The following is a 13503-nucleotide window of genomic DNA, read 5'->3' on the forward strand; positions in this document are numbered from 1 at the left end:
GAATTGAGGCGGAGCTTGGGAACAGTCCCAATAAAAGGGGTTTCTTTCAAAAGTGGAAAACTAGGATAAGGCCTCTTAATTCAATTACCATATTTGAAACTAGATGTGCAAAGATAATAAGGGCCAAACACTTACTGTCTCAAATGTACAGATTAATCCTAGGGACACGGATAAAAACAACACCTTACTATATTAGAGAATGGGAAGAAGAGCTAATCCACAGGTTCACCACGCTACAAATTAAAAAACTTATTGATTCCGCACACTATACATCTGTAAGTTCACAGATTCAAGAGATGTCTTATAAATATTTATCAAGGTGGTATAGAACCCCAGTAAGACTGGCACAGATGTATAGGAATGCGGACAATAGGTGTTGGAGGGGATGTGGACAGGAGGGTACCCTACTCCACCTGTGGTGGTCATGCCCAAAGATCAAAGGATTTTGGCAAGAGATTGCCCCTTGGGTTGGAAGGCTATCTCCCGAAGAAATAGAATTGACACCTCTAAACTTTTTATTTCACGGGTCAGCAAGGTCCATGGGATTATATAAGGAGAGTATTACGCCCCACTTATTAAATGCGGCAAAATTATTAATACCTAGATTATGGAAACAGGATAAAAGGGCAATTGCACTAGTACGTATACTAAATTGGAATCATGACCACTCAAATAAAATATGGGTAAAATTAGAGCAAACAATGGCAGGAAGGAACCTAGCAGGAGCACCTTGGATTCCGAAGTTAGAAAGAGGGCTCTCAAAATGGATGTCACCTTTAACTGATAATACATTAAGGATATGGGATAAAATCAATCAATCAGGAGACTATGCCCCTGGGATATCCCCCTTGGCTCCCCTGGAGGGATTCCCGTGGTTCCTCCCAGGAGAGGAAGTAGGATCAATTAAGGCCTGGGGGAGGGATGGGGACACCACATGCGGCAAATTTGCCCCATGTGGAACTCTGACTTCCTTACTAGAATTGAGGCGGAGCTTGGGAACAGTCCCAATGGTGGAATGGAGGTATCATCAATTAAGGGGTTTCTTTCAAAAGTGGAAAACTAGGATAAGGCCTCTTAATTCACTTACCATATTTGAAACTAGATGTGCAAAGATAATAAGGGCCAAACACTTACTGTCTCAAATGTACAGATTAATCCTAGGGACACGGATAAAAACAACACCTTACTATATTAGAGAATGGGAAGAAGAGCTAATCCACAGGTTCACCACGCTACAAATTAAAAAACGTATTGATTCCGCACACTATACATCTGTAAGTTCACAGATTCAAGAGATGTCTTATAAATTTCTATCTAGGTGGTATAGAACCCCAGTAAGACTGGCACAGATGTATAGGAATGCGGACAATAGGTGTTGGAGGGGATGTGGACAGGAGGGTACCCTACTCCACCTGTGGTGGTCATGCTCAAAGATCAAAGGATTTTGGCAAGAGATTGCCCCTTGGGTTGGAAGGCTATCTCCCGAAGAAATAGAATTGACACCTCTAAACTTTTTATTTCACGGGTCAGCAAGGTCCATGGGATTATATAAGGAGAGTATTACGCCCCACTTATTAAATGCGGCAAAATTATTAATACCTAGATTATGGAAACAGGATAAAAGGCCAACTATTCTTGAATGGAAGAGAGAAGTGAATTTAATTATGGAGGCAGAAAGATGGATTTCCAGGGTTAAAGATAGGAACGAAAAGTTTAGAGAAATATGGTCAGAATGGGAACAACGCTCACTAGAGATTGAATAATTTAAGGAGCTGCAGGAAAATGTAAGTGGAAAGCCTGTGGGGGAGGGGGGGGGGGGTGTTTGTGAGTTTCTGTCTTTTTTTTTCTTTTTCTCTCTCTTGGCTCTTAATGTGAATTCTGCCCCTAACCCCCACCTGTATAGGTTTAAGAGAGGGGGGCACTGAGGGGGGGGGGGGGGATTTATTATGGGGGGAAGGGGAGAAGGGAAAAAAAGGGAAAGATAGGGGAAAATAATTTTTGTTTTATATATTTTCTTTTTTTTGGGGGGGGGGGGGGGTTATGAGTGTGTAATGGGGATGGGAGGATAAAAAAAGGGGGGGTAAGTTATTAGTGGTTTTACGGCTTTTTAGAGGCCTCAGATTTTGAACACTTGGTAAAAGTGTTTTAAGGGGAAGGTGATGGGGTTATAAGGAATAATGAGTGATGAGCTTTAGAGGGGTTAATGGCTTTTTAGAAGCTTCATATCTAAGGGGTCACCAAATATATATATTTTTTTGTTTATTATAGGGGGGGGGAGGGGAGAGAGACGCGGGGAATAAGTGAGGGTGGAGGGGGACGATTTTTCTCCTTTTTTTTTTTCTTTCTTCTCTCTTCTTCTCTTTTTTTTTATTTTATTTCCCCGGGGGGGGGGGGGGGGTATGGGATACAGATAGGGAGGTTTATTGTATAATGGTGTGAAACATTGTAATTTAACCACTTCCCGACCGCCTCATGTACATTTACGTCGGCAGAATGGCACGGACAGGCACATCAACGTACCTGTACGTGCCTGCCTAGACGTGGGTCGGGGGTCCGATCGGGACCCCCCCCGGTACTTGCGGCGGTCGGATTCCCTCGGGGAGCGATCCGGGACGACGGCGCGGCTATTCGTTTATAGCCGCTCCGTCGCGATCGCTCCCCGGAGCTGAAGACCGGGGAGAGCCGTATGTAAACACGGCTTCCCCGTGCTTCACTGTGGCGGCGTATCGATCGAGTGATCCCTTTTATAGGGAGACCCGATCGATGACGTCAGTCCTACAGCCACACCCCCCTACAGTTGTAAACACACACTAAGTGAACACTAACTCCTACAGCGCTACCTGTGGTTAACTCCCAAACTGCAACTGTTATTTTCACAATAAACAATGCAATTTAAATGCATTTTTTGCTGTGAAAATGACAATGGTCCCAAAAATGTGTCAAAATTGTCCGAAGTGTCCGCCATAATGTCGCAGTCACGGAATTTTGTAAACGCTATAAATTTTGCGCAAACCAATCGATAAACGCTTATTGCGATTTTTTTACCAAAAATAGGTAGACGAATACGTATCGGCCTAAACTGAGGAAAAAAACATTTTTAGATATGTTTTTGGGGGATATTTATTATAGCAAAATGTAAAAAATATTGAATTTTTTTCAAAATTGTCGCTCTATTTTTGTTTATAGCGCAAAAAATAAAAACCGCAGAGGTGATCAAATACCACCAAAAGAAAGCTCTATTTGTGGGGAAAAAAGGACGCCAATTTTGTTTGGGAGCCACGTCGCACGACCGCGCAATTGTCTGTTAAAGCGACGCAGTGCCGAATTGTAAAAACCCCTTGGGTCATTTAGCTGCCTAAAGGTCCGGTCCTTAAGTGGATAATGTTAAACGGAAAGCTTAAAAAATTAATACAAATTTTGATAATAAAAAAAGATGTCTGATATATCTGAGATAAAAGTGTGCAGAAGCATTTGGAAGAAGCATTTTTATAGATGGGGGATGACAGTAGGGATTTGGCCATTTTATCTAAGGAGTGGTGTGAGGTAAGGTTGGAGTCAATACATAGGGTTAGGGTTGATCCAAATTTGGAGCATTAAACATGCTATACAGTAGCTATTGTGACTACTACCATACACACGGTCGGACATGTCCACGGAAAGTGGTCCGCGGACCAGTTTCAGCGGACATGTTCGACCGTGTGTACGCGGCCTACCGTGTCCGACATGTCCGACCGTGTGTACGTCCGACCGTGTGTACGGCCTAGCGGACATGTCCGACTGTGTGTACGGCCTAGCGGACAGGTTTCCAGCGGACAAAAGTTTCTTAGCAAGCTAAGAAACTTGTCCGCTGGAAACATGTCCGTGGGACATGTCCGATGGTTAGTACACCTAATCGGACATGTCCGCTGGTTATGACGTGTAACCAGCGTCCAGAAATCCCGCGCATGCGTCGAATTGATTTGACGCATGCGTGGAAGCATTGCACTTCCGTGTTTGAGAACGTCGGTGTCTTCTACGTCACCGCGTTCTCTGTCCGCAGGGATTTTGGTCTGATGGTGTGTACACACATCAGACCAAAAGCTCCCAGGAAAACGGTCCGCGGACCGTTTTCATCGGACATGTCTCCTCGTGTGTACGGGGCCTTAGAGGCGCCTCTGTGGAGGCTGCCATTTGTAGATGGACATTTTATGGTTACACAACCTATCACATTGTTATAGCCTTTTTATATGGACTATAAATTGAAGGGTCTATGAATAAATGGTTATGGAACGAATCATCTGAGTTTCCATTATTTGTTATGGGGAAATTTGCTTTTATATACAAGTGCTTTGGATTACAAGCATGTTTCCAGAACGAATTATGCTCACAATTCAAGGTTTTGCTATATATTAAATGCCTTGCATACTTTTTATGTACATGAAAGTAGATTCCAGCTTATTCCATAGAAAATTCAAGTATTATGGCTGAAACCCAACTAATACTATGACATGCCAGGTTGTGGGAGAGAGATCTTCCTGCCAAGATCTTGGTCAGATGTAAAGTACTGTGGGGTATTAGCAACTGCCCGCTTTACCTAAAAAATCAAATAATGACTATTAAACTGGTAATTCTACAATATAACTATATGTTTGTCTAGCTTACCATTGCAACATTTATTATGTGTGGTTTTTGCATTAAATATTATAGTGTATGTTTAGACTTGTGCAATTGTACAGATTGGCACCTAATTGTTCTAGTTGGAAAATTCAATTGTTTTTCTTTCTTTGTTTTATTTTAAAGGTCTACAAGATAATCCTTGGTTTTGTGACTGTCGGATTTCAAAGCTGATTGAACTTTCAAAGGTCGTGGATCCACATGTGATATTCCTGGACCCTTTAGTTGTATGTAGTGGGCCTGAATCTTTGACTGGAATTTTATTTCAAAAGGCTGAACTTGAGCAATGTCTCAAACCTTCTGTCATGACATCAGCTACTAAAATATCATCACCATTGGGCAGCAATGTTCTTTTAAGGTGTGATGCCACTGGTTATCCCACGCCACAGTTATTATGGAGCAGAGTAAACAACACAAATACTAATTACACAGGTAAGGGTGGTTCACTCATTTTATGTTACTATTGAGTCCTAGAGGCTGTGTAAAACATTAGGCGTGCCTGTATCTTCCCCCCATGTGTGACTCCAATACTCTTGCTGGCAGTTACACTGTAGAATTTACTACTGAGGTGGGCATGAGGACTAACTAACCATCTTCGACTCCTCTCCTTAACAACGTGTCATATGTTTTACCATACTTACATTTTATAAGTACAGTTTCATAATAGGAAGCTTTGATATGGGGCAAATTTCTTTGAGCCTATTTTACAATCTTAGTGATTTCCAAAGCTATGTTGGAGGCAGTTATATGTGCATATTACTAAAATAGGAATTCCTAATTTGGACAAATTCACTTGAGAGTGACGATTTTCTAAAATCCACTATTACCTCCCCTTTGAGGCTTGGGCTTGGACACCTTGGTGTTGATTTACTAAGGGCAAATACAATGAGGTCAAATAACCAAATAATGCAGTGCCACAATAAAAATATGTGCTAAAGTGCAATCTATGCTATATACAAGGCATACATTCTGTGAAAAAAACAAACACATTTTATTTTTTTAATAAAGTTGTATAATGTTATATAACTAAACATAAAAGTCCCAAAAATCACAACAATGGTGAATGCCACATCAAAAATTATATCTTGATAACGTAGTAAAGTCCCAATGCAAGTTACAAATAGTGATGACAACTCTTCCTGCAAAACTCCAAGGCCCAGATTCACATAGGAGATACGACGGCGTATCTCCAGATACGCCGTTGTATCTCTCAGTCTGAGGCATCGTATATTGGCACCTGATTCAAAGAATCAGATACGCCAGAATTTGTATAAGATACGACCAGCGTAAGTCGCCTACGCCGTCGTATCTTAACTGCATATTTATGCTGGCCGCTAGGGGCGTGTACGCTGATTTTTACGCCTAGAATATGTAAATCAGCTAGATACGCCAATTCACAAACATACGCTCGGCCGTCGCAGTACAGATACGCCGTTTACGTTAGGCTTTTTTCGGCGTAAAGTTACCCCTGCTATATGAGGCTCAGCCAATGTTAAGTATGGACGTCGGGCCAGCGTTGAATTTTCCGTTGATTATGTCAATTGCATAAGTCGTTCGTGAATAGGGCTGTGCGTCATTTATGTTTACGTCGAAAGCATTGGCTTTTGGGGAGGTAAATTTGGAGAATGCGCACTGGGATACTTTCACGGACGGCGCATGCGCCGTTCGTAAAAAGCGTAATTTTCGTGGGGTCACAATAAATTAACATAAAACACGCCCACATGTTCCACATTTGAATTAGGCGGGTTTACGCCGGCCTATTTACGCTACGCCGCCGCAACTTTGCTTTGAGAATACTGCACTTGCCTGTCAAAGTTGCGGAGGTGTAACGTAAATAGGATACGTTATGCCCGCTCACAAATACGCGCTCCCTACGTGAATCTGGGCCCAACGGTTTAAATGTGCAATCTTCGGGGTATACTGTGATACTCCAAACTGCTCACCTCAAAACAACTTATAATGAGGTCAAAATGGGATTGGAATGATGGTCCTGTCTCCTCCAAACATTTCCAGATATCACCCATCTCTTTAAGACTCGATTTGAGCATGATAATGCTATCAGTGTGAAGGCTTTGCCTGTTTTACGCGTGTTTTCCAAACCTAAATTTCTTCAGAAACATCGATGACATGCCTAGTGAACGGTGAGCTGTTCGCTCATATCTGTGTGGTCTGTGGCCACATTGAAGTACATGTTTTATGCGCTGAATTAACATATCACGTGAGTGTTTTTAATCTTAATCTTGTGCTGAAACAACTTGATTAAAGCGGGTGTAAAGGCTTGTGTTTTTCGCCTTAATGCATCCTATGCATTAAGGTGAAGAAACAGCTGGCAGTCACCGCCCCCACCCCCTGTTTTACTTCCTTCATCTTCTCGGTGCGTCCCCGCCATCCTCCTCTCCACGGAGTCCCAGCTTTGATTGGATAGATTGATAGCAGCGCAGCCATTGGTTTCTGCTGCTGTCAATCAAATCCAATGATGCGGGCACCGGGGGACGGGGACAAGTCATGCACTCGGCGTCTATGGAGCGTGCCCGCAAGATAACTCCCTCGGGAGAACGTTTCTCCTACGGGTTATCTAATGTGGGGAGGAGCCGCGAGAGCCGCCGATGGACCCCAGAAAAGGGTGTTCGGGGCCACTCTGTGCAAAACGAGCTGCATAGTGGAGGTAAGTATGACATTATTTAAAAAAAAACAAAAAACAAGCCTTTAGTATCACTTTAAAGTCTCATACACACCATCAGATTTTTTTGTTGCATGTTAGGCCCCGTACACACGAGAGGATCGATCCGCTGAAATTGATCCGCGGATCGGTTTCAGCGGATAGATCCGCTGGTGTGTACGATCCAGCGGATATTTATCTGCGGATATATTTCGGGCCGACCGATTTCCAGCGGATAAAAATTTCTTTGCATGCTAAGAAATCTATCCACTGGAATCGGCTCCAGCGGATCGATCCGGTGGTCTGTACAGACTCACCGGATCGATCCGTCCGAACCCATCCCTCGCATGCGTCGTAATGATTCGACGCATGCGTGGAATTCCTTATATGACAGCGTCGCGCACGTCGCCGCGTCATCATCGCGACGACGGCGCGACACGTCATCGCGATGGGAATTCGGTGCGGATTTCGATCCGATGGTGTGTACACTCCATCGGATCAAAATCATCAGAGGATTTATCCGCGGAAACGGTCCGGAGGACCGTATCCGCGGATAAATCCTCTCGTGTGTACTAGGCAATAGTCTCATGTTTCCGGGGGTTGACCTCGGGCCTGGGCTCAGGTGCGGAAAGGACCCTCTTCACAACACACAGAGGTGTTCTGACCAGAGGCGCAGGGGAAGGACAGCAGAGAAAACTGCCGGGCAAATCTCTAGGGAGGAAGACAGCCAGGTGGGCTAGTCAGTGTTACAGTCAGGAGAAGACTGAGAGGTATGCCTGAGAGGACTGGGAGAGAGCAGTCCGGGATGGATGCAGAGTCAGTCTGAAAGAACTGTGGAGTTTAAGGCCAGGAGGACTAGAGAAAGGGGCAGCTGCAGCCAGGTGGGCTGGCAGTGCCTAAAAATGTGGTGCTGGGATCAGTAGCCACAGGAGGAGGACAACTGGGCACTAGGACTTTGCTACACAAACAATGTGCTCGCTGTGCCTGCCTGTAAAGGGCGTTTGCTATTTGTCTGACAAAACCTTTGTCAGATCATCCAAACAGTGCCAGCTGGTCTTGGAAGTTGTAGTTCTGCAATCAAGTTGTGTGCAGGAGGCAGAGGAGAAGTGTATATACGGACTGTATATAGTTGTGTCCCTACTGCTTTGATCAATCCCATAATGTGCATCCCATAATATCCCTATCCAAGTTTGTTCCCCGCAATAAAACATAAAACAAAGCACTGGACTGTTCTTTTGACTCAAGTGTGCTGTGAAGATGCGGTGTGTCTGGCTGTGCAGGGTGGGAATCCCTTTCTAATTGTGGCTCCTTAGGGTGTGCGCTACACTTACGTAAACAATGGCAAATACATGGGTAAATTTAAATTATTCATAAGTAAGGCTGCACAATAATGTACTGTATAACTTTAAACCTACTTTTCAGATTCTTGGATAAGGGCAGTTGTCAATAGTTCTGAGTTAAAAGTAGTGAACTTAGATTTCAAAATAAATGTGCGCCCCTTGATGCAGACAGTTTGAGTCTGATCCTAACCGCAGGTGATCTCCCCATTTGCAGTTACATGGGAACAGCTGATTGGAAACACCTGGCTATGCCCACTTCAGAAATGCTGATCTGGGCAGTGTATGCCACCGATTGGTTGTGTGCATGACACCCTGCAAGGAACATTTAAGACTTCTTTCACACTGAGCGCCCGTGCCATTAGCGCTAAAGCGCAGCTCATTTTTTTGAGCCGCTAGCAGGTGTTTTTAACCCCAAAAAATGGTTAAAAACTCCTGTTTGGCAGCGCGTTCAAAACGCTTTTCATTTGCTTTGAAAACACTGCCCATTCATTCCAATGGGCAGGGCATTTTTGGAGTGCTAAATACAGCGCTCCCAACCTGCCCCAAAGATGCTGCTTGCAGGACTTGTGGGAAAGTCAAGCAATCGCACTGCCCGAGTGTGAAAAATCACACAGAAATAAATGGGAGGTGGTCTTCAGAGGCTTAGCAGAGGCTATTTCCAGCGCTAAAGCGCCTGAAAACCACCTCAGTGTGAAAGGGGTCTAAAACATTTGATTTTTCTGTGCTTTTACCTGCAATTTTGTGACAGTATCTCTTTAGCAATATACTTTGTATACTTAACAAGAGGTTTATGACAAAATAAACAAAGCAAAGTACGACTGAAGAATCTGTGACTGGTAAAGGGCGAGACAGCTATCAGAAGTCATCACAAGATGTTTAGAGATTCCAAAGGTTAGGTTCGGGAAAAGGCAATAAATAGTCAATATATTACATCATAATCCAGAGAAATATTCCCGGACAAGAGTAATTCAGGGCAGTCATTTGACAAGGCAGGTTAAAACCACAGAATATATTATTTGGTGGAACCCTCCTATTAATATTTCTCACAGCAACATATCCAATGTATTCAGCTTAAAAAATAACTCCAATTTTGTTCAGAAAAAAAGATTTCCCTCTGGGTGATCTCTCTGTACATTGCAAAGATTTTAACAAAATTTGTTGCAGATTCCTACATTTAGAACCCCATTGAAGTCTATGGGACTCGAACGTTCGAATTCAAAAGTGCTAATTTTAAAGCCTAATATGCAAGTTATTGTCGTAAAACGTCTTTGAGAACCCGGGTCTTGCCCCAGGGAACATGTATCAATGTAAAAAAAAGTTTTAAAAACGGTCTTTTTTCCTGGAGCAGTGATTTTAATGATGCTTAGAGTGAAAAAAAAAATAATTGAAAAATTCCTTTAAATATCGTACCTGCTGGATGTCTATAGTATGCCTGTGAAGTGGCACGTGTTTTCAACTGTCTCTGCACAAAATAAGAAAAAAGTTATTTAAAACTGCTTGTGGCTTTAATGTAATGTCTGGTCCCTGCAATATGGATGAAAATCATTGAGAAAAATAGCATGGGTTTCCCCGCCCCCCTCCCCCCAGGTCTTTACTAGCCCTGTTGGCCCTATATACTTTGAATAGCAGTATACAGGCGGTGCAAACAAGACAGGGACTGTAGGTTTGTTGTTAAGTAGAATCTGTTTGTCATTTTGAACTGGTACTTCTTTAAAGTGTAGCTCCAGCCATAAAATCTATTTTTAAGCTTTTCTGAAAACATAGAGAAGGATTATCACCCCTGTGACATTTGTTTTGCTGTCTGTGTGCATCTGTTCGGAAGATTGCACCTCACTTTCTGTCCAAACAGAAACAGACAGTACACACACCACGTAGCTTTAGGTGCACACTGCAGAGGACACAGACAGTACACCACGTGAAAGTACTTGCAGCAATATACCCTGCCTGTAGTATTAATATGAGCAGATCCCTGCTTTTAGGAGTAAATATGAGAAACACCAGCTTTACGTTAGGTGCACAATGTGCAGAGGACATGGACAGTACACACACCACGTAGCTTTAGGTGCACACTGCAGAGGACACAGACAGTACACCATGTGAATACTGCAGCTAGCACAATCACCTGCCTGCCTGTCAGTAAATTAGGAAGAGCGGATCTAGCTAAACTATACAGTGTATAAATATATATACAACACCTGGGATGCATATATATCCTCTACACACTGTAATTCTAACTGACTAGCCTGCCTGCCTGCCTGCTCTATCTTCCTGCAATAAATGACACTCTCTCTCTGTCTCTCTCTGTTCTCTCTTAACCACTGCAACACACTACACAAGACCAACCTGCAGGCGGCCTTTTATAGCGTGGGGCGTGTACTAAACCCCCTGAGCCATAATTGGCCAAAGACACCCTGGCTTTGGCCAATTATGGCTCTCCGTTTTTTGCAAGCTGTGATTTGCCAAGCATGCGGGTCATAGTGCATGCTTCGCCAATCATCAGCCTGCAATGCACTGCCATGCATTACATTACGAACGGCCTGTAACGTTCGTATTTCGGCGAACACAAAGCTCATCCCTATTCTGGAGATGTCTGTTTGTCTGTGTCCATGTGATGAGTGCATCTGTATGGGAGTGGTTTTCTAATTATCAATCAGCTGCTGCTTCTGAAGGGCTCTAATGTTGAAAATTGCAGGGTCTGCATCCCATTACACATGATTTCCTTTGGGAGTATCTTGGGGAAGGTTCCGTACACAATCTGTGTACAGAACACCTCCAGGTAGCCATATTGCATTTTACAGAGAATTACACAGCTGCAGTTTGAAAAGGAAAGATCGGGCCAGATCCTCAAAAGAGATACGACGGAGTAACTGCTGTTACTCCATCGTATCCCTTGTCCTAACTATGGAACTGATCCACAGAATCAGTTTTCCATAGTTAGGACGAAGATCTGGCATGTGTAATTGAATTACACTGCCGGATCTTAGGATGCAGTACCGCATCCGCCGCTGGGGGCATTTCGCGTCGAAATGCCGCTTCGGGTATGCAAATTAGGACTTACGGCGATCCACGAAGCTATTACGCTTCGTTTTGTCGCCGTAAGTTTTAGTTTGCAAGTGCAACACGTACGCCAGCACTATAAAGGGGAAGTTCCATGCGGATGACGCCACCCTTTGGGCTACTTTATCTGAATTCCTGTTAGTAAAAGACGATTTGCGCTTTTCTGTCTGTTACAGCGTGATGAATGTGCTTACTCCATTCCGAATGGTAGTTTTACCAGAACGAGCGCTCCCGTCTCATAACTTGCTTCTGAGCATGCGCAGGTTTTTAATGTCGTTTTAGCCCACACACGATAATTTTTTACAACCGGAAAAACGACATAATTTAAAACGTCGTTAAAAAATGCAGCATGTTCGAAAAAAAAAATTGACATTTTTCAGAACCCGAAAAATGATGTGAAGCCCACATACGATCATTTTAAATTACATTTTTTAAAAACAACCTTTTTTAATGCCGAAAAATGATCGTGTGTACGCTGCAAAAGATACCTAAATCAGCTATTTCAGGAAGATGTGATGAAAACCTTTAGTGAATTAAGAATAGAATATAATATCCCAAATCATTTTTTTTTTCAATATTTACAGCTCCGGCATGCATTAAAAATACAGGGTTGAAAGCATGAATTGAAGCATAGTAAGTCAGTTGTAGCAGCCTTGTTGGATAAGATAGGAAAAAAAAGGGTTTGATATCACAATTTTATGATATATTTTTCTATAAATTTAAAGGAACTGTGGATATACCAGCTAGACTAGCTTGGTCCGGTGATATAGGGCCAATTTCAGATGAACAGTGGGCACTGGCACTATCAGCAATACATCAGGCCTCTTTATCTCCAACACAAAATTTAACACAATTATTTATTCTGCATAGGGCTCACTATACACCAGAGAAATTAAATGGGAATGCAGAGAAACAGACCAATGTCCTAGATGTAAAGGGAGTGCAGCTAATCTAATACATTTGCTATGGAGATGCCCTAAACTTTATCGGTATTGGGCTGTGGTGGTATCTACGATTAATAATGTATTTGAGATTGGGATGCCTATTGAACCTGGGGGATGTCTTCTGGATATACTGGATGAATCAAGAATTCCGGCGGAATATACTGTTTCAATAAATAGAGGTCTATTCCAGGATCGAAACCTTATAGCACAAAAATGGGTATCACATTTCCTCCCACTGTAGCGGAATGGAAAATACAAGTAAGGCAAACTTTTAGGGAAAAGTATATTTTCTTACATAGAGATGGTTTAGAGAAATTTGAAAACATATGGAGTAGGTGGTTTGTTATTCTGTAGGAATGACAAGAGAGATGAAAGGACCGAGGGAGGGGTAGGGAGGGGCAATGGCGTTGCTAGACGGGTGCGGGGGGTGTGGTCCGCACCCGGGTGACACCCGCTAGAGGGATGACACCATCCTGACTCTCCCTAGGGTGAGGAATGGCTGGAATGCCCTGGCATTTTTTTTTTTGCCGCTGACCCTGCTGGAATAACACCTCCAGCGCCGCAGCCATGCCTGGCGTGTGTCCTCCTTCCTCCTCCCTACTTTTTTGTTTAATATATTTTTTTTATTGATAGAAATAGACAGTACAATAAGAGTAAATCAACTCTTTAAAGAAGCATCAATACAGAGTAATAACTTGGGGAATATAACAAATGATGCATCATAGAGAGCACAAGCATTTCAATTGTCTATTAATAGAGAAAAAGAAAAGAGACAAGAGGGCATAAAAAAAGATGGAGAAAAACATATTAAAGGGGATAGAGGATGGAAAAGCAGGGAAGGGTAGGGAAG

The 13503-nt window shown here is 43.0% G+C and overlaps 1 protein-coding gene across 1 annotated transcript in view; it reads left to right on the forward strand.

Annotated features, from left to right (window-relative positions):
* The window catches only part of LRIT3 (leucine rich repeat, Ig-like and transmembrane domains 3), a 50291-nt gene that overhangs the window by 33529 nt on the left and 3259 nt on the right, over positions 1-13503 (forward strand). Inside the window, exon 3 of the mRNA XM_040329212.1 lies at positions 4780-5085. Within this exon, the coding sequence (XP_040185146.1) occupies positions 4780-5085 (306 nt within the window). The remainder of the gene's footprint in view (positions 1-4779; positions 5086-13503) is intronic.

Source organism: Rana temporaria, chromosome 1 (assembly GCF_905171775.1).
Source record: "Rana temporaria chromosome 1, aRanTem1.1, whole genome shotgun sequence".
Classification (NCBI taxonomy): Eukaryota; Metazoa; Chordata; class Amphibia; order Anura; family Ranidae; genus Rana; species Rana temporaria.